This window comes from Ruditapes philippinarum, unplaced genomic scaffold (assembly GCF_026571515.1).
Source record: "Ruditapes philippinarum isolate M1 unplaced genomic scaffold, ASM2657151v2 ctg1277_1_1_1_1, whole genome shotgun sequence".
Classification (NCBI taxonomy): Eukaryota; Metazoa; Mollusca; class Bivalvia; order Venerida; family Veneridae; genus Ruditapes; species Ruditapes philippinarum.
The window spans coordinates 13,638-37,042 of NW_026860440.1; the positions used below are offsets into that span (position 1 = coordinate 13,638).

The 23,405-nt window shown below is 31.8% G+C and overlaps 1 protein-coding gene across 1 annotated transcript; it reads right to left on the minus strand.

The window, feature by feature from the left end:
- Positions 1-592: 592 nt before the first annotated feature.
- Positions 593-17,720, minus strand: LOC132760082 (uncharacterized). Its single transcript, XM_060751974.1, has 16 exons — positions 17,566-17,720; positions 13,029-13,214; positions 12,174-12,335; positions 11,291-11,378; positions 9,887-10,004; positions 8,690-8,810; positions 8,183-8,326; positions 7,350-7,547; positions 6,369-6,503; positions 5,911-6,078; positions 5,154-5,315; positions 4,309-4,523; positions 3,598-3,718; positions 2,444-2,602; positions 2,036-2,218; positions 593-1,641 (listed from the first exon to the last, which is right to left on the minus strand). The coding sequence occupies exons 2-16, from the start codon at positions 13,201-13,203 to the stop codon at positions 1,274-1,276; spliced, it is 2,517 nt and encodes an 838-aa protein (XP_060607957.1). The 5' UTR covers positions 13,204-13,214; positions 17,566-17,720; the 3' UTR covers positions 593-1,273.
- Between the last annotated feature and the right edge of the window lie 5,685 nt (positions 17,721-23,405).

Sequence of the window (23,405 nt, forward strand, 5' to 3'; positions counted from 1 at the left end):
CAACAAATAACAAGCATATGCCGTAAATACCATGGCAACTATCTGAATCGCAGCACAAGTCAAATGTCAAAGACGGCGTTAAATCTATATAAGGCGCATTTCTCAAATACTCTCAATGGCTTACAACGCAAAAATGGTACAGCTTTACCCATAAAATGTCAATTACAGACTTAAATCACCTGGTTGTTAATATCTGTTGAATGTCTGGATGGCATACATTAATGTTTGCTATACGAAAACTTCCGGTATTGTTGCACCTGCTTTTAGCTGTAGGAAAAAGGCGACGGAGATCAGTCTTCCTATCATTGTTTTCCTTTTTTCCGCTTTTTGTAGTGCAGAACTCTGGTTCAGTTCATGCCTTTAGTAAACAAATGCTCAGGATATGTTGCTAAATTGTTCTATTTGGTATATTTGTTGAAAACTGTAACATGTGTCATCTCGAAAATAGTCAAGAAACATGAATGACCTGTTCACTGCGTCGCAAATTCTTCAAACGTCGCCATTTTAACTTTCCTATTTTCTATGAGATATTTTCATTTATCTATATCTTGTTTGTTTTTTAAGTTATTTAACTAAATGTTTTTGGGATGATGTAAACATAGCAGCAGAGGAAGTCAACTTGACATTGTGCAGACACATCATCAGATATTTGAAATATATGTTATTAATTTTAGCCTTTTCATAACAAAATGCAAATTATTTGACGTGCGCCGGCAACTCAAACCAATGTCGTTAATACTGAAAATTTCTAAGTAACTAGAGTAAATATTTTGTAAATGATTTGTTGTAATGTTAAATAATAAACTTAACGGTTATATGTGTGAATTATTATCTATTGGCGTTAAAAATGAACTGTCTATCAAATTTGTCACAGACTTTTGGGACAACCCTCGTATATATATATTAGTGAAATGTTCCTGAATAAAAATATATATTTGTGAAATGAAAATCAAGTTTCATTCACAAGTTAAAAAAATTTGCTAGTAAATGATTATGCATTAAAAGCATTGTCTGTGAGATCTAATTTTGGAAACTGATGGTATTTTGATTAACAAAAAAACAAATAAACAACACAAAAAGCCCAACCCAAAACTGTTTTAACCTCAAGCAAATTATTCAACCTCAAGCAAATCCTCCTCACTACAGATCTGAAAAAAATAATCTCATATTACAGTAACCTGATGATCATCATCAGAAATTACATAATTAACCCACCAATGTTTTATTAAATAAGTAAAATTTGACCTAGCTAAACTCGTATATAAATCTGGTATCATAAAATCACACAAGCCTTGGATTGGTTATCTGTTTGACTATTATTCCTGTAATTTTTCACTGCCTTTTGAACACTATCTACACCTTTGGCTTTCATTACAACATTTCTTAATTGAGGTTCATTTTTCTCTGTATGTTTGTCTGTTTCTCCGTCAGAATTTTTATCCGTCTGCTGCGGAAGTGGTTTTAATAATGCTGATCTATCTATATCAAAGTCATCAATGTCTTTATTTTTATTTGTGCGTAAGAATTCTTGTTCTCGTTCATAAATGTCCTCTGCCTCTGACAACAGATTTTCTACGAGTTCATCAGAAATTGGATGCTCTGTTATATGAACAGCAGAAAATTCAAGTTTCACTCTATTCACTGTAAAACAAAAATGAAAATAATTGATAATATGAACAAATATAATACACTAAATAGTACTTATACACAAGACAATTATAACAACATTCCCTGACCACAATGAACAGCAGGGACTATTTTTGCTTTAAGAGTTCAAAGATCCTGGTTATGGCCCTGCTCTGCAAAAGACCTGACACTGCAATTTGGACATATCCACAGACAACAACAACAAGCAAGGCTAATTTCTGGCCCCCTCCTTTCCTAAGGCCATGATTACAATTTACTGGTACACTGACAACAATGAATGTCAGCTATCTCAGTGCACAGACAATAAACAAACAAGAATGTACATTTGAACTTGCAAAAAAAAAATTCATACATCATTAGTGTAAAAATATTATGTATAAATACCCACCATCTGTAGGCAGTACGACTATGGGATAGAGGCCGCCAGGAGGTTCAAACATTACTCGTGTTAATGCTATATTGCGATTTATTGTGAGGTAACATATCACCATTCTGTCGACTTTATCGATCTGGGATGTAGGCATTAACATACCCCAACCAACTAAATCCCCGACCTTCACTGACTTCTCCGCTGAAAATATTGAAAAACATATATAATAACCAAAACAATACAAACATCTGGTAAAATCAATATAAATATCTAAACAAATCAAATGACTAAAATTGCAGGTTTTGAAGCATTGACCTTCTGTGAATTTATATTCCCCTAAAAAATGATTGTCGATTATTTGGTAAGGTATTGAAGTGCCTAAGGCCAGAAATAAACAACAAGTAAAAAGACAGTTATCATATTTACCTTCTCCAACAGCCCAGAACCTGAGGTATTCAATTCTATAGTTTGAATTTATATCTTTTTGATTATCACTAGTCGCAGCTGCCGTCAAGGCTATGATTGGTGGAGGGGGGTTACCATTTCCAAACTCATCTAATATCTCAATCTCAAAATGATTGAAAACTGTAAAACAACATGTCAATGTTAAAGTATGAAAAGTCATGGTAAAAAATATGTTAAATTGAATAATGTGGTTATTCTCAACAATCATGTAAAAGTCATGTTTCTTTGGATGAATCTTTGTTGGGAATGACAGATTATATTTATATCTAGGAAAGAATGTGTTAAGCCGGATGTAGGGTTTAATAGGAAGGTTACAGAAAAGAACCTAATAACAAAAGTAAACCATTTTCTATGTAAATATGTAATAAATTACAGAAATACTGATCACACTTTTTTTCTGCTGTGGTACCAATCAAATGACTGACACTATTTAAAAAATCTTAATACCTATCATCACATGTGTAATATTTTAGTCATAGTTCATAACAAGAGAGCCATAATAAATGTTTTGTTGAGCTGATTAAGACACACCAACACTGTAAAGATCATATCAGGTATTTTCTAGCTTTACTGGTGGAAGAACACCTCAGCAGCACCTTCTTACACAACTCTCTAACTGGGAACCTGAGTAGAACCACCAATCTTCCATTAGCTAGCTGGATAGCTTCTTCGCATAGTTTCAATCTAAATCCCTGATTGAAAAGAGCTCTGTCTCTGTTTTGAAGAAACCTCTAGTAGGGAGAATTTTCATGCGGTTTTCCCTTGTTGGGGTCTTGGTGGAATTTCAGGCAATTTCCGCTGCACATATACACAATTGTGAAATAATCATGTGTTGATAATGATTTGCATTATAAGGATAAAAAAATAAGGATCCTGTTAGTGGCAGGTATATGCAGTTCAACTATATTTAAGGGGAGAATGTTGTTGAATTTCAACATCAAAATTTTTGAATTGATGGCCCAGTGCTATAATAATCCATAGTACTGAGGGGCAAATGATTTGATATCAGCAACTTACACTACTTAGCCACCAGAGTGACATGCATTAAGTTTATGTAAAATGAAAATCAATATTGCTAATATTATGGTTATGTTCTTAAGGTTATATGTACTTACATTCATTTAAATGTGCTGGACATTGTAACGAGACAGGTTTCAGATGGTCCTTGACTGTAACTATATTTGTTTGCTCATCTATTTTACTGTCTGGTGGCAAACACCAGTTTCCTAGGTTACACTGTAATTAAAACACATATCTATATGAAACACCCACTATCTTCTTGTTTGTATATTCTTATTTTTCAACTTATAAAAGACTGGTTGCTGGTACTGATGGGAATACCCAGATGGAGGGTAACTGTTTACAGCTTTTACAAGGTATTGCTCAGTTACCGATGCACTGAACAATAAATATGAGCCAGACACAAACATACTAGCAGCTAAAGTTTGCTTCTTTCTCTTGCATATTACATTTCAATTTTGGTTCAAAAATAAAACTTGAAAACTAACCCTTAACCGACTGGAACAGAAAGTAATTAACCTTAACCACTAATAAAGTGCCTGACCTACATGTTTGTACCGTCTGATAAGGACAGTTAACAATATGGAAGCTATACAATTAGATTTAAGAAATTAAAAGGATTAAAAGCTAACATTATCATTTAGCACCATTTTTTTTTTATTGTAGTGAATAACATTGACATCATTCATATTATGTGACTTATTTTAGAAAAAGATAAGTAAGATAACATTTCCTAAAGAAGCAATACATGTGTATTATATTGACAAATAACTTTTGTAATGATAATAAATAAATACAATTCTTACAAATACATGTATATTAGGTCCCTCTGAAAGTCGATTCTGCCAGAAGACGTTCAGTTTCACATCATAACCATTCCCGCACAATGATATTGTTGGTAATAATTCATCATGTTTAATTGTTACATAACGCATCCCAACAGGACGATTATTTTTTATAAATAAAACTACCGAGTCTCCATTATCATTAAAGATAGTTACATCTACACCAACAATATCACCTGCAATAATAAATATGGTAGTAATGAGGCTCTGCCAAATTTCTGCTAAACATTATATAATAGCAGTTTATGTTTGATTCTCTTTCTTAAAAATTACTAATAAAGTAAATTGTAGTATGTAAAGAAATAGGGAGAAATGTTCTATACAATGCTCCTACACTCCAAACTTCTGTCAGTCTATAGAAGGAAAGCCTGACAACAGGAAAAAATTGGCAAGCAGACAAAAGCAAATCTATATGCTAACCTCCCATCTAAGTGGAGGCATAAAAACTTTAAAATCATTTTTTCTTATTTTTTGTAAAATAGTAGCATGTGAGTTTACAACTTGATTCATTACAGTGGGAATGACATCATCAAAATTGTGTAAAGCTTAGCTGGCAAAATATACTTTAAAATTTCTTAAAGTGTAAAATCACATTGTTTTTTTATATTCTTATGGTAATTCATATGACAATACAAAATACTACTATGCTGACTAGACACTTAAAAAATAGCTTTAATTATACACTTCAGTCATAAAGTTAAAGCTAAACATAACAAAATCCCACTGATCCTTTTTCATATCTTTGTTTACTTTTCGTCCAGAAGGTTACAATAAAGGCATTAAAATAAAAAAAATTGTACATTTACCTTCATTAAATCTTTCACCTTCTATATTGCCATTTGCCTTTTCGTTGCAGTACATTTTCCCGTCACGGGACACATATCCCGTGGATAGAGGACATTTACCAGGATGTTTATTTAGTGGGAATTTATGATCACCAATACCTATGCTTATCACAGAATCTTCATCTGCAAACAAATATAAATGCTATAAATAGACTTTGTCTGTAGTAGAAACGTTCTTGAAATGTACATGAATTATAGTGACATTTCATAATTCTTTGCGTACTTGAATCTTTATTCAATATTTCCAGGATCTTACATAGCTTTTGCTATTTGAAGAATTTGTTTTGTCATCTACATAAATATTGAAAGATTATCATACATTAAGATAAACAAACACATGAACACAAACATGCACCTGCACGCACAAACACAAGTTGTTCTTATTGGGTATATATCTACCTTCTAATTATATAATATATACAAATAACATAAGTTTTAAGAAACTTTTTTCTCAACTGTTTGCTATTATAGCTTATGTAAAGCAATTAGGCTTTATGTGAGTAATAGCCTTAAGCCCTGCATGGTTTAAGGAAATAAAAGCTCTAGGAAGTCCAGAATGTTGTCAAATAAGCTTCAAACTTTCCCCACAACTTGATACAAATAAGTGCAATCATATAAGTTTAAACTAAAACTCAGCAATATGACTGCCCAATCAAAGAATGGCCCCTGTGTAAGCTTAACTTTACTTGAAACTTATATATGTATTATATTGACTTACTTAGTTTAACAATTTGAGCACAAAAGTATGAATGTTCTATGGTTAGACTGTCATTGAACTGTATCACATGAATTCTTCTCTTGTCCTTGGGGACACTGACTTCACAATAGCTCTCCCCCACCACAAGCTCAACATCATCTGACTTCCTGAACATATCTTTATTTAATTCTGCAGACAAATATAATTTTTTTATTTTACTAAGCATACGTTATAATTTCAAGTACATGAAAAACTGATATACAATGAACAAGTGTACAACAAAAGGAAATCAGTCAGGCAACTGTGTCTTAATAAATTAGGATAAGCCATCCATTCTCAGAAAATTAATAATAATTATTTAATTCATATACTGCATAATGACCATGTTGAAGAAATGGTGACTTATTTTCAAGAAGACTTACTTTCCAGACAGACTTATTATCTAATTTTTATAGAGTAATACACATTTATAAATATACCTCTGTATTCATTGTCTACTTGTATCATATGTTGAGCATCTGTCAATTTTTTTTGGTACAAATCATCTAGCAAGGAACGTGTACTTTCTTGACCTAGGTCACGATTTGTCTCTAAATCTAGGGAGACCTTTGAAGCTGAAATACATAAAGTTTACACGATTTATATATAAAATCATCTAAGCTATATATTTTTTTTAATTTTCATTTCAGCATGATTTAAAAAAAAAGAACTTTTATTAATCACTTTCTAGACCACATTCCGGATTTTTATTCCAGTCTTATAATATCAAAACTTGAAAAGCATTGAGAATTTCTTAACAATACCTATATTAATTAATTTGTTTATTAAACTTGTCATGCAAAATTTAAGCAAAAAGTGTAGTAATTATAATGTAATCCATGTACATGTATGTTAAATTACATACTGCAGACACTTTTTTTAGTAAAACTCTCCCAATAAGTATATCAAAAGAACATGAATGTACTTTATCTAACATTTTTGATATACCCAAAATTGATAATGATTATCCCCAGAAATGGGAGCCAGCCAAGACCATTTAAGAGATTCAGCAAGTTAGGGTTAAAGGCACATTATGCCTCAAAAATGAAAAGTTGTTCTTCTAAAGAAATGAGAAACAGACGTTTTATAGCATTTAAATAATGGTTTAAGAACAATTTAGATGCTTATCACCTGAAGAAAGTAGCACGGAATGTGAAGTTATTTGTTATAAAAGTAGCAAAATGTAAACAAAGTAGTATTTTGACTTCCATACAAAATACTAACTCACTATAAATGTACTAATTGCCAAAAATTGCCAAAAAGCAACAGGAGCAAAAGATGGTTCAGATAATTGGCCAAATTGAGTTTCTTTTTTTAAACTATGATAAGACACACAAAAATAAAAAGCTTTCTACAAATACAAATTTAAGCATTTCTGAGTCATAATGGGCCTACAGAAAATAAAACAAATCAAGATTTACCTGCCCTTGTCATTACAATTAAAGGATAGAAACCACCTGAGGGTTGTATCATCATTCTAAAGAACACAATTTGCATATCCATAGTAACAAAACATAAGACTAATTGTTGCTTTTTATCATCAAAATCTGGCTTTGACACTTCTGCTGGATTATAGTGAATTCCAAACCCGATTCTTTGACCTACGTGACACTTCAAGTCTGAAATACAGGTGTAGTGATTTAATTTTTTTCTTTAGAAGAACAAGTATATTTCAAGAAAATACAGGTTTATCTATCAGGCCAAAAAATGTATTCCATTTCTTTCAGACTCTGTTATTTTATTTTGGTTCTTTAAGAAATGCTTTTTTCTTGCATTTTGGAATACAAAATTTACAAATTGAAGAACTGCTTTTGATTGTGATTAAAGATTAAGCAAATTTATAATTTCTGAGTCTCTATGAATGCAGTAAAAATAAAATATCTATACGATATAATAAACCATGGATACAATAAGAATAAAACTTTAGAATGGCATATCAATCCATGGTTACAGTAAAATACCAATTTTGTATGACATATTAAACCATGGTTACAGTAAAATACCAATTTTGTATGACATATCAATCCATGATTACAGTAAAATACCAATTTTGTATGATATTAAATCATGGTTACAAGGAGAATATATTTTTTGTATGAATAATCAAACAGTGGTACCAATAGAGACTAAGCATTTCAAAATTTCCTGAACTAATTAATCAGCCACTGAGACATATAGTTAATAATCTGTACAGAAATCAATTTTCATAACCAAAACAATAATATTATTTTACATTTTAAAACTTAAATTATACCTTTCCCCTCAGCTTTCCATCTAAAGAAATCTCTAAGAAGAACACATGTTGGAGTTGGTATCAATGGGCTGCATGTCGCTAGACCAACGGCAGGACTTTCACCATCAGATGTTTCCATCACTATCATCTCATAGTGAACTAAATCTGAGAACAAAAATCATAAAAATCTGATCGAATTTTGTACATATGAAACCAGTCAACAAAATCAACAAGTTGGAGTTGCTTGCTAGTTTTATGCCAGCTTCCAAAATGATCAAATTGTCAATAAATGCACTCTGTTTGTCAATCAAATAGTATGTAAGTGAAATTCCATAGCAGATATGTTCAATTATTAGTTTCTTTATCATGTAAAAGGGCTCAACATTTATCACAACTGAACTTAAATTTATAGGTTTTAACAAATGTCTAAAATGAAAATTCTTCCAAACGATACTCTAGTCATTAAATAATTAAGTAAATTAGTAAATACTAAATATGGTATGATTCAGCAACATGATGCTTACATACCTCTGGTAAGAGGAACCGGACTTTGTAACGTGACCTCAAGCTCTTTCTTGTCATATGTAAACATGTTCTTAGCTGGATCATAATTTACCCCAGTGTCCTTAATCCAATTAAGCATGTTTCTCTGAAAAAAAGAAAGATTAGTTTTAATGTTTCATTTTTAAATGTAGATTAATTTTAAGATTTCATTTTTAAATGTATTTTTTTAGGTATTTTGACCTACAAGTATTCAACTGGAAATCTTCATTCTTCATGATTAGTTAAAATCTATTTATTGGTATAAAAGATTTTATCAGAATTTGTGAATGACTTACACAAGCTGTCATTTACAATGTGTACCTCAAAATGAGTGATGAAATTGTCAAAAATATTAAATTGTAACAACATCTCAAACATTATTACATTTGACGTGAAAAACTTTTAATTTATCATGTGTTGATGTTGGAAAATGAAAATATATCAATTTTCATAAGGATTAATATTACAACTAATGCAACAAAGAGCAATTCACACATATGAGAGACCAAATACACATTGTTGTTTCATACAGACCTATACCATTTCTGAGATGGGTTTCATTAAAGGCTTTATAATTATCTTTTTTTGGCATGGCATGACTGGATATAACTTTTTGAGATTTGTGAACCATTTGATGTGGATTACATGTAGAACCAGAGTAACTTGTGTGCAAAATTTCAGATCATTCCCTCTGACACTCAATTTTTCAAGAATAATCATTTTAATGAGCTAAATGACCCAAAAATGAAGTGTTTAAACACTTATCTTAAATTTTACTAAGAAATACAAAAGTAATAAATTTTCAATTTATTAAGAGTATATTTCTTTACTTTTACTATATTTTCCATTTTAAGTTTCCCAGATATAAGATCTATGTAAAAAATAAAGAAATTCTAATTTTATTTTTTAAACCTCAGTGGAGTACCTTATAACGTGACTACTCTATAGTCCTATAAAATTCTTTTTATCACACAATATCATAAAGCTAAAAATCAACAAAATAATCACAGTCTGATAAAACGATTTTTCGAATTGTCATAACAATTTATATTTCACACATATAACATACAAATATAAAAAAAACTACATGTAAATGGTTTCATAACATTGAAAAAAAATCACTGCCATGTGATAAAAACATATCTCACAAAGCTATATCAAATACATAGGTTAAATAAGTACCTCATCAAATTTCGGTATTCCAATAGCTGCCTGCGGCCACATGATACCTAAATCTATTGGTCCATTCTCTAGGCATAACGTTGGCAAGAACTTGCTGGAATCTGGCTCAAATAAATACCTGAAAATCAGCAAATAATAAGAGGTTTATACACGGCAGGAGAGGGCCGGAAGGTGATAATCGGCCCGCAAAATGAATAATGGACCCGAGGGCTTTAGCCCGAGGGCCATTATTCATTCAGGGCCGATTATCACCTCCCCGCCCTACTCTGACGTGTATTAATGTCTTTAATACACTTTGTAGATCTAATAGTAGCATTTTTTTTAGAAAATACAACAACAAAGTTCTTTCGTTAAAATTCTTGTCTACTCTTCTACTGTTCTGTACAGAGATGTTTAATGTTTGTGTGTTGAAAGCAGTAGAATCTAGAAGCAAGTTTTATTTTCAATTTTTCGGAATGAATTTGTCATATTATTTCTTCAAATTTCAAAAGTAACAAAAATGTGTTTGTACTAAATATGCTTAAGCTCTCATAATAAAAATAAAGCAATTCGTGCTGACAACCTACTTTCACTTTTACAGTTAACTGTTTGATGACGTAAAATATGACGTCATTGTTTCAGTTTGTGCATGTGCACATGTTCTGCGGGCTGATAACTAGTTCTCGGCCCCGGGCCGCAAACTCATAATAGGTCACGTGACACTCATAATCAGTTGAAATCATAGGCAATTTTGTTACTATATATAGTAACAAGTGTATTAAAGAGAATTAATTAACAATTGTCTTCACAAGTCAGTAAGTCTAAAATCATTAACCTATAGATTCCTATGTACAAAGCAGAAAATGTAGGTTATTTTCACTAGCATCAGTAGTTAAATAAAAGGCAGCACGATATTTATCAACACAAGCATAAGTTTAAACTTCCGTTTTCAAATCCAAAGGTTTCTGTCACATTAATGACCTTCGAACAATATTTTTCGGTGTAAAAGGGACCTACTCTCAAAAAGCGTCACAATATAAAGTATAAATAAGTTTTATAACTAATGATGTACTGTTACTAAAAGCTTTAACAGCAAAGTTTTTTATGATCTTAAACTATTCATGTACAACTTTAACCGTGGTAAAAGTAATGTTTCATAATTGTGCCATTTTCATTATCAATCACAGGAAAACAATTGACAAGCTATAAAACATGTACTGAATATAAATTGATAAAACCTAAACCCTTGCTTTGTCACCAAATGTTATTGGTGTTCCTAGGTTCTATAGGTTAAAAAGGCCTTGAAATACAATACATTTAAAATATTCATACACTAAGGATAACAGACAAGGTAATCCAAATTATATCCAACATTGTCTATAACATGTGTATATTGAGAATTTGAATTCTAAGTCTTTCTTATACCTAGTTGCAACTGGAATACCATTCTTGATGAACAGAACAGTTGACATAGTCTCTCCAAAGTAGGTCACCATCACCCCAAACATATCTCCTACAAAACCAAAGAAAATACATTATTTCAATTTAATTTGTAATATATTGGTCTTGTAGCATAATATCTTTTATACTAAACACCAAACATAATTAAAGAACTCAATGCATTGTATAGTGTAAGTGAAAATTCACTTATTCCTGAACAAGTGATAGTCCACAAGAGATACATGTATATTAGCAGACTTCATTGCTGGATGATTAAGGCTGCTGAGTTTAAAGCATTACAACAATCTTAAATCCTGGCAGGGACTTTAGATTATTCATTCTCATGAGAATGGTATCCTGCAAGATTACTCAAGTTGTTGGTTCTACCTAGGTACCGAACCAAAACAGAAAATGATACCTGAAAGCTGCTTTCACTAGTAAAGTCAACAGTTGACCTTTTAGTGTTTTTGTGACTTAAAACACAACCAAAAAGAGGTTCTATTAGTATTACATTTCATTTTATTTATGCTTTACTTTTCTAAAGCTATCCAATTTTTATTGAAAGCAAGTAAAAGTTAAGTGAAATCAGTCTTTAAACATGATATAACCAAAAAACCCATTTATTCTAAATTGGTATAATTTATTTAAGCAGAACATACATGTATATTGGCAGCATTCTCTAATATATACATTGCAAGTATATATCCAAATGATATACGGCTAAATAATTGTGATTGAAAACAAAATATGACCAACATCCGTATAAAATAACATTTACAATTTAACAAATATCAAATTGCAGTAAGAAACTATGTTTCAGTCTTTGTACCTATCTGATATATTTTCGGCAAGAGATTAAATATTTTACCAATTGAAAACTTCTCTCCTTTTGTGTTAGCAGAGCTATTATGTGAGGAAAAACATTTTCCTGTATCACTATGGAAACCGACAGTGTTGTTCCAATGTCCAGGATGGGCATCATTATCTATGTCAGGACCAGCTATACCCAGTGTTATACAACTGTGTTGTGCTGTGAAAAATAACATAAATTAAAATTTCCTGAGTGCTTGACATATATAACCCCATACTGATTTGAATTTAGAACAGTCCATTTAAAAATTCAGGGCTTTTGTTAAAACACAAAAACCGAGAGACCAACAGTATAGAATCTGGTCAGACTACTACATGTAGTTTCCAGTAGGTTAAGGGTTGAATTGAATATGAAGAAGAATTACATCAATAAATTCAATCAGGTACTGTACTCAGTACTTAGGATAAGTATAATATTTTAAAACACGTATTTGCCATATACATTTTGCAATAGTTTAAACAAAATAAAACATTTTACTTATATCATTCAGCATCATGATCATGTATGTAACATATTTACCAATTATACTAATACCTGTTGCTTTTCTATTCATATGAAAGCAAACTTTTGCTCTTAAATAGTAAATTATTTTTCTGAGAATAATGTGTCCTTTTTTTATTCATATAATATTTATATTCTTTCCCTGCAATTGAAAATACCCCTAAGGATAATATAATATTTCTTCCTAATTTATGGACATGTAAATAAACTTAACTAATTAGTCAGATTATTGTTTAGTTCAAATAATAAAGAAATAGATTCTTGGCAGTCATTGGACAAGACCAAATTAAAGATGTATAACTGATTGAAATGTCTCAACCAATTAACCATCGAGGCATGCTATGTACTCACCCAATGACCTGATTTGAGCAAAAAAATATGGATGTTCTCGTGTAAGTGGCTGCTTCAGTTGTAGAAAATTGCTTGTCTCAGAAAACTTCTTCAACTGAACATTGCTAATCTGTCCAGGTAGAGGTTGGTGATCATCAAACAAAATGTCACCTGCACAGCGAAACAGGCCAGACATTTTCTCAGTATCTGAAATAAAGTTTTAAAAAAATGTCAAAATCTATAGCAAAATGAATTTAAAAGCTGTATAATGAATGCTTACTCTTGCTGAATTTTGAAGTTGTCTTGGATATGATTTAAAGCTGACCTCTGTAAATAAGTTATGGTGATTTATATACTTGTATACATAAAACAGTTAACCATTATTGACCAGACAAATTAGCTAAATGTCTGTGGCTTGAATAATACAAAGACGACCAAGTAACAAAATCTTAAATAGTAAAACATGCCTAAACAAAACAGATTAAGGAGTTGATTATGCACCAGTCATAGTAACCTAAACACCTGGGGGAAAGTCAGGCACAATAAGTTTTGCCAAAGTTTGAGATGTTCAAACCTTATCTTTACAAATAATATACTCTATAGAGATTGAAAGAAGGTAAAATCCCATCACACTCAAAAATTGAGGTTATAGCTGCTAACATGAAATAACATTGACCTGGACAAAATAATGAAAAGTAAAAACTTTAGGCTCATTTCCCACCTTGTTCCTCACACTGCCTTAAGGCTATTGAGCTACTTTGTATTTTATGTATGGGTAATATTTCCTCTCTCAGAATACAAAATATATCTCTGAATCAAGTTTAGACATTGATATTTGACTTAATGTGTGGAGTAGTCAGAATATTCTTCATCACCCATCCAAAATTAACTTGATTTCTATTTTACAAGTCTTAGTTGGACTATTTTTCCACTTTATTATCTAGCCTGGCTATCAAAACATTATATGCAGCTTTTTACAAAATACTTCTTTTGTCCTTTGTGTTATTTTATTTTTGGATCAGAACTGTATTTAAACCATACCAGAATAACACACATACATTTATCTTGTTTTAATTTCCAACTTTCTATTCACAATTAATTTTTGAGTATTACTTGATAAAACAATTAATTCAATATCATTTAAAGAATCAAATTACTAGAACATTCATTAAAATTGCCTATTTTACTGCAAAACACAATTATTGGAGTTTCTCAACTATTTTGCCTTCAGTATACCTGTCCTGTGACATATAAAATCAGGTGCAATGAGGACCTAAAACTTCAATCTAAACATCAGGTTTAAGCTCAATAGGTAGAGCATTGACTGTGAACTGGGTGACCCGCCCAGGTTCGATTCCTGGTTGGCAATGCATGTCACTTTTATTGTGATCAATCATTTTTTTCTGGTTATTCGCACTGTCACAGACTCTGCTCTGGCACTTACAGAAGTTATCAGTTCCTTGTGAAAGTGAGGCAACTAGTACTGGTAATCTGCTCGACAGCCTCTCCTCAAATGATGGGGTGGCTGAATTGTGCTCTGGATTAATTCAATCTGACTTACAGCTGTGAGGGTAAACTATCATGGAATCCGGGTCAGCTCGGCCCTAAAACGTACTCGACCCCCAAGTCAGCTCGGCCCTGGGTCAACTCGGCCCACTTTTCAATTATTAATATTTGGGTTTGTGTTATCACTATTTATTGTGATAATTGTAATTATCTATAATACAAGGATTGACAGTTTCCGAACTAGCAGCAGACAGGCTTTTCTTATCAGTAGAATTGCGAGTAAAGATAACCGATTGAGTATCTCACTGAATTTCTGACTCGTGGTAGGTTTAACTCAGTGTTCGAAATTAGCAGTAGTCCTATAGCCCCTGACTTCTAAATTTCTCCTCGGGCTACCAATTTTTCAAAGTAACAAGCCCGACCAGGCTACTGTATTTTCAGACGCAATATAAACAACTGTTTTGAACCAATGAATTGTGCTAGTGAAATGTCTTTTGGGCTAGTGAATATTTCAATCTGGTAGTCCGACCAGCCTACTGGGATCCTATATATTACCGGACAAAATATGATGTTTTTTCGCTGTAACTTTTATTTAAAATAATAAAAAAGAATGAAATTTTACTCAAATAATTGTGACTTTTTAATATAAGTAAACATTCCTTTATCAAACATAAAATTAAACATTTGACCGTAGAAATGTGTCTTTAAAGTAGGGCATTAAAAGAGGGAAAAAATCGTGTAGACAACTCAATTTGAATGGCAAAATTGAGATACTGGAAAAAATAAGTATGTCACAGAAATAGACACGGCAGCCATGCTTGTTACGAAGAGGCCAATATAGGGGTGTAATTGAAATTAACACTATTAACTCAATTAACATATTGATTCTTCATGATTCTTAAACATTTTGATATTCAAATGGAATTCTGTTTTTTGTCATACAGTTTTGTCATCATGTAGCATGTTGCAAAAGCCATAAAATCTATTTTATTTATATACATGTAGTTTCCTCCCATGGGCGTAACCCGTTTCCTTATATGTTTTTTAATTTGCATTTCTTTGTAAAAGACAACAACAACGAGATGTTGTTTGAACGAAATTCAAAATTACTTTTTATCATTAAAATATGTTATGATTGTCTCCTGAGGTAACATTGAGAAGAATTAAAAGTAAAACCTATCTAAAATAACTCATTAAGGGCCTCATTATAGGGGATGCGCAGGACAGATTATTTCCCCGCATTGCCTGGAGTAACTAGTAAACAAAAGAGTATGTTAGTAAATAATGAACTGAATCGACAATATTTGCCTGAGAGTGGTTTTGTTGTTATTTACTTTGAAATAGAAAGTGTGTGTACCATTCAGACCGGATGATTTTTAATCGAAGCAAAAAATAAAGCCTTATTTGACAGGAATAGATTTTGTCCGGTAAACTGATTGTCCGGTAAACATGTAGGATCCCAGTAGTGGATTCAAATCCTAATTTCTAACACTGTTAACTGTAAATTTAAATACCTTCAGTGTCAAAACAATGTGTTGAAATATATACTGAGAGGAAGCTAAGATCACCAGCTTTTAATTGGTGTAATAAATTTTAAAATCGGACATAATTTGCATTCTTTTACAAGCGAAGGGAAACAACTCTTGATTTTTTTCACTCGATTTACCTCAGTTATTTACGTAGTTCATAAAGAGACTGTCAATTGGTGGAGACAAAGAGAGTTTATAAATATAACAAAGAGCAAACAGTGCTTATATAGAAGCTTATGATATTAAGTAAACACGTTTTTGTTTCAAATTTTTTTGAATATTACTTTACAAACAAAATGCATCTAAGGTAACACATTTTTATTAGATCTATATTAATTTTATCGAATCTGCAAGACAAATAAATAACATTTTTTTTTCCAAATATACTTTATTTCGGCAGAAGTACAATGTATAATAATAAGATATTTCTTATTAATTATTCATTTACCTTAACAACATGCAAAGCAAAGTTAATATGTTATATATTTTTGTAAAGTGCCGAGTTGACCCGTGCCGAGTTGGTAAAAGGGCAGAGTTGACATTTTTCCACTATCATGTTCAACACACTTGTAAACACATTAACCTACTGTCCTAGGATGATAACTTGAGCCTTTGTTTACATAACAAAGACCAATAACAATGCGAAAAATAGGTGAGGCAGATCAATGCCACAACCTATAAAAATGAAAATAAAACTGCATGTTATCATATGTCTTGTTAGCGCAGTAGGTAGAGCAACCGTGACAGTAATGTGTTTTACCTGTACAGGCAGAAGTTCGACTACTAGTAAGACACGTTTTTTACCTCAAAACTGTCAATTGTCCAGAAAAACAAGTTTGACCGTTTTTTTTTCATATACATACATGACTATGAGATCGAATATTTTATTACACTGCGATCAAAAATACAAAAAAGTAGAATTGAAATAAAAAATAAATATATACTATAAACCATATATTATAAGAAGAAATCAAAAAGGAAAACGAAAAATAAATAAATAATAATGATAAAAAAACAGAGCAAGAAGGAAAAAAATGTGGTTATAAAATGGCACCACGTGGGGTTCGAACCTATGAGGACAAAACACTAAAAATTACAATAACTTCGATCTAACGGCAAAGCCATAACGGTAATACACCAATGATACTGTAAGAATAATGCTATATAGTATATGTAAGTGTTTACTTTTACGATATCGGATAAAATTCCAGATAACCCCGTTTTTGGACTTTCCCATGTACCGTTAAGACCAAATTATCATCCTAGGACAGTACCACTTACCAGTTCTGCACTGTCTTAATCTTTAGTCAAGAGAAAAATCTCTTACCAACAATTGACATGGGCAAATTTTGCAATTAACTGACAAATAAGAAAACCAAAATAACAGTTGGCTGTTGAAAAAAAAGCTAACTTCATGTAGAAGAGTAGACAACAAATTGACTTTAATAGTCAGGAAAAAGGTAAAGTATGAAAAACGAAACTAGAAAGACATGTTCACATAACTTAACTCGTATAAAAGTTACCTAAGCATCACGTCTACAATATATTCCAAATCGAAATGAAAACAGGCATTTAAATGCTGTAGAGAAATGTCGTGTTTATTTTATTTTCAGTGTGCGTCATGTACATTGTTGACACCTGTAACCAAAATAAACGGAAGTGAAACTTTCGGATTACCTTTTCTTACACGCCACTAAATTATTTTCAATTTAAGCGATATGACACTACTATATTTTTTCCTTCTAGATCTACATGTTCCGAAAAATAACACTAATCCACCAAGCGGAAAGTATTTTTCTTAACATAGCCCTATTGTGAAATGAGTTTACAACTAACATCTGAAACCTATAATTATGGTTCTGTGCCCCACTATTCAGTTTTTTTAATCCCTTTATAAGATAAGATAAGTTTTATTTCAAGTTGTCAAGTTTACAACAGTACAACATAAGCTCTAAGAGCTTTGATAACACAGTCCTTTTTAAATATGTTTTTATAAAATAAACCAGATGCTAAAAAACTAAAATGATAGTTTACTTAATTCTACATCACTTGCTTGTATATTTAATCATGCTTACAATGTCAGGTATCTAAAACATTTTACTTAAAGTTCAATAAATTATACAGATTAAAACAATTAAAATGATTAATGAATAGACAAATAAATAAATGAATACTAAAGACTGTTTTTAGCTGATTTTAAATATGAAAGACTTTGGGTTATCAAACAAATAGACAAAGACAGAGGGGATCATAAGTCAACAGTTGAACTCATATAAGAGCTTGCTTGAGTCATGCTGTGAAGATAAGCAAAACAAAAAAAAACACAAATTAAGCAAGATCCTATCTAGAAGCTGAATGATAATATTAAATACGCTGGAATTATAAGTATTATTATTAAGTAAATAAATAAATAAAGAAATAGAAATTAGCTGCAAGCAATACATTTACACTGTTTACCATTCCAGGATGTGATTAACTTTTTAAACTGAGCAAAGTTTGAACACTTTCTAAAATTGTAAGGCAGGAATATCCATAAAGCAGCTGCAGCATACCTGAAGATTTTTTTACCAGCAGTTTTTACTTAAGGGATCTGCAATATATTTGAATATTTGAAATTTATACCAGATGTTTTCTTGACAGAACAGCAGGAGACATATCATGAAAGATCTTAAAAGTTTCAATAGCCATAGCCCTCATTCTTCTTTATATAATTATGCAAATAAAACTAGAACTATCACTAAATGTGATTAATACCCCTGCAAGATTGCTTCAGAAATGAGGAAGTTACTAGCATCAGAATACCTTAATTGCAAAAGAACTGAAATAGAGTTATGGTTGTGGGCAATTAAAGATAGTTGTCGTTCTTGTATGTTGCATTTCCTTTTAATGTGGTTGATCATTGATGAAGTTTTATTGAATTACTCTGTAATAAGTCCAAAAAGACTTGCGCTTCTTGAGCACTGCACTTCCTCTCATTGCGCTTGACCATTGTATGAAGTTGCATTGAATTCTAAAAATTAGTTTTTAAGTTATGCACCGGACAAGGAAAAGGAACAAAGGGCAATAACTTTACAAATACTGATGGAGTTATGGTTATTGTACACTGCACTTCCTCTCATTGCCCTTGACCATTGTATGAAGTTGTCTTTAATTCCAACTACTAGTTTTCAAGTTATGCACTGGACGAAAAAAAATAACAAAGGGCAATAACTGTAATTTGTCCCACTGCACTTCATCTGACGGCCCTTGACCATTGTATGAAGTTTCATTGAATTCCAACCATTAATTTTCAAGTTATAAACTGGACAATAAAAAGTAACAAGGGCAAAAACTCTTAAATGAGTCAAGAAAGAGTTATGGTTTCTGTGCACTGGGCTTCCTCTCAATATACTTGACCATTGTATGAAATTGTATTGAATTCCAACTAATAGTTTTCAAGTTATGCGCTGGACAAGAAAAAAGCAATGAAAAAGTAACAAAGGGCAATAACTCTATAATTGCCCTGGACAGAGTTATGGTTCTTGTGCACTGCACTTCCTCTTTTTGTGCTTGACCATTGTATGAAGTTGTTTTGAATTCCAACCAGTACTTTTCAAGTTATACTCCGGACAAGGAAAGAATCAAAGGGCAATAACTCTGTAATTAGTCAAGATAGAGTTATGGTTTTTGTGCACTACATTCCTCTCAATGTGCTTGATCATTGTATGAAGTTGTATTGAATTCCAACTAGTAGTAATGCTTCAGACAAGGAAAAGTAACAAAGGGCAATAACTCTGTAATTAGTCAATATTGAGTTATGGTTCTCATGCGCTGCACTTCCTCTCACTGTGCTTGATCATTGTATGAAGTTGTATTGAATTCCAACCATTAGTCTTCAAGTTATGCTCCAGAAAAAAAAAAGCAATGGAAAAGTAACAAAGGGCAATAACTCTGTAATTACTTTAGATAGAGTTATGGTTCTTGTGCACTGCACTTCCTCTTATTGTGCTTGACCATTGTATGAAGTTGTTTTGAATTCCAAACAGTAGTTTTCAAGTTATGCTCCTAACATGGAAGTAACAAAGGGCAATAACTCTGTAATTAGTCAAGATGGAGTTATGGTTCTTGTGCACTGCACTTCCTCTTATTGTGCTTGACCATTGTATGAAGTTATATTGCATTCCAACCATTAGTCTTCAAGTTATGGACCAGATCAAAGAAAGCTATGGAAAAGTAACAAAGGGTTATAACTCTGTAATTACTTAAGATAGATTTATGGTTCTTGTACACTGCACTTCCTCTTATTGTGCTTGACCATTGTATGAAGTTGTTTTGAATTCCAACCAGTAGCTTTCAAGTTATGCTCCGGACAAGGAAAATTAACAAAAGGCAATAACTCTGTAATTAGTCAAGATAGAGTTATGGTTCTTACGGACCTCTGGACTGATTTGACTCCTATATACACCCCCACCCCCAAACTTTGTTTTGGGGGTATAATTATTCATACAAACACGGACCTTAATTACCTGTGATACAAAATTCCCATTGAAGGTTGCAATTGAATAATAAGTAGATAGAACAGCTCTGCATTACACAATTAATGCATTGTAGTACTAATAGGGATGGGAGTGGGGATTCGCTTCGCTGCAGTGATGTGTTGTCAAACATTTTCAATTTTGTGTACTAGTATTTGGCTATCAACCAACTCAACATGTTGTTTAACGACTATTTATATAATCCTTTTAAATGAGTAAAGTACGTGTTAAACATACTCTACGATAGTCAAGGTTGCGTAATGTAATTCTTTTAATTAGTGATATCAATGCAAATTACATTTCTTGTTGGTGTGCTTATTTTATACTTGGCGCCGGAATGAAGCAATTGTCCGAGATTTATCAGCGTCCATGCCGGTGCACTGTAGAAGTCTCATTGAGGACCTCTTTTCAAGCCGAGTCTTCTGTAGCCTATTCTTCATTTGTTCGTGGGTGGAGGTACGACAAAACCGCCAAGGCATCACCTTTATGACGGCATCATAACAATAACGGCTCTTGTTAGCGCCACCTTCCCAAATTACATGCAAACTATCCTGTAACTTTAAGTCACCCAGCCTCGAACATGTTCTAAACTATATACTTAAACAAAATGCAGCAGTCAATTGCTTTTGTATTTGGAGGCAGGGAAGGCTTTGAGCCGCGAGTTTTAATCTTCCGTTTATGCAGTCAAAAATATATCCAACCGACATTATGAGGACATCTAGTGGGGACTCCCAAGATGTGGCCTTTATCAGGGCTTTGATTATCTGAGCGTTCTCGATATTGCATACAGTAAAAAAAACATTTCTACATATTCATCATCAGACATTTACAATCTTGACTCTGCAACACGGAGGGTAACAGAAGAAATTAATCTTTCATTTGTCCCGCACTGCCGGTCATTAAGCTGATTTACTTTTGTACCAAGATAGGATGGAATACAGCCTAACATGAATAGCGGGGTAGTGTCGATAGTGTTGCTGATTTAGCAATCTTATTGTAGAAATCCAATGCAATGTGTAACTATTGCTTTGCTGCCATAAAAAGATAAGGTGTTTTCCTATACCCTAGTCTACAATCTTGAGATCTGTGTATTATTTGATGTAGATTTTGACCAAAAAAAATGTGTGCAAATTTGCAGATCATGCTCTCAACCCGTTTTATCAGAATAATTATTTTTGCTGTGCAAAAATGACACAAAAATCAAAAGCGTTGCTCAAATCGGGCTTTGAATCACACAAAAAATTGATATTAATTTTAGTTCTGAATAAATTTCTCATCATTAAAGTGCTTCACATGATCTATGTAAGAATTTCAAATTATTAATTTGACCTCAGTGGAGTTTCTTTAACTTATATTTGACAATCTGTTGTGTCCTGCTTTTTTAAATTTTTTTTAGTATAAAAAAATCAAAAGCTTAACAGGCAATGAATAATTTGATGACTATCCTCTTTTTATCCACCAGTAAAGGCCTAAACATGCATTAGTAAAATACAAACATATTTCAGTTTTCACATACTCTATCTATTTACAAAATATTGTATACAATTTATAGTCAAAGACATAAATTTGCCATATTCACATTTTTTCCCTGTTTTAACAACTGAATATTCAATAAAATTTAAAATACAAATCCTATGTACATACTAAAAACTGATATTTTCTGTACATGATGTTTGGACTAAATGGATTTAGGACTCATGTATGCCAAACATTGTAAATCCAATACATCAACTGCTCCTGTTGTTTAAGATGCCAAGAAAGTTAAGATCTTAAATTACAGTAAAACAATATTCATATACATTATCATATTTTCACTGGACAAATAAAGCATAAAACAAAGAATTGGGACAGATTGTGGTCTAAATGGATAAGCAGGGTGGTCAGAATTTTGGATAATTTTACCATTGACCTAAAAAACTGAAATTCTGTTCTTTTAAAATCTATCTAATTCTAGGGCTTCCATTATTTGGGTAAAACATTTTGGACAATGAAAACAGGTGACACAATTTAAGTGTACTTTTAATGTACATGTATCAATTTCAGCTTATTACAGTGTATGTAATTTTAAATTTTCTTAATGAAGGATATTTTGTATGGTAGATTTCAACAATCTTTATCAAATTATTAACTGCTGAACAGTAATATTTTTAAATTGTTAATCTTTTTGACATTTTAAAAAAACATGACAATTCTAACTAAATTCACAAAGCCAATTATACAATTTACATACAATAATGAGATCTTTACATTTTCAGCAATAATTTAAAATCAAATATTATAATTAAAATGATAATTTAAAATGAAGTTACAGTATCAGTAAAGTACTTAAAATATGACCATATCGTTGAATGCCAGTAATGATATCAAATGCCTGCAATATACATGCAGTATGCCATGCACTGTAATCAAATGACCTTTAGGTATTCAAACACACTCAGTGTATTGGGAAGTATGCAAGATATCCCAAAATGCCGAACTTTATTCACAGGTAGGGGAAAATAACATTGTATTCTTGCAAATGGAGAAGAAAAAACATTGATGTAATTGAATTTCAGGGGAAAACTGCATGGTTTTAAAACTTTTCCTGGGGAACTGCCATTAAAGAAGAAAAAGCCCTGCATAAAGAAATTATGTGAATACAATGAAGGTACATGTATTATGACTGAATGCTTAATTGAATGAATAAGAAATCTAAAATCAATCCTTTCTTATACATTGACACCATTAAAGTCACATGGCTACTTTTCAGTCCTACTTGTGTAGGAAGACTTTAGGCATATTCCTGCACCTTAGCAAGAAATATCAACATTTCATAAGCTAGCAGGATGGCTTCCTGAAAAGGCTCAGAT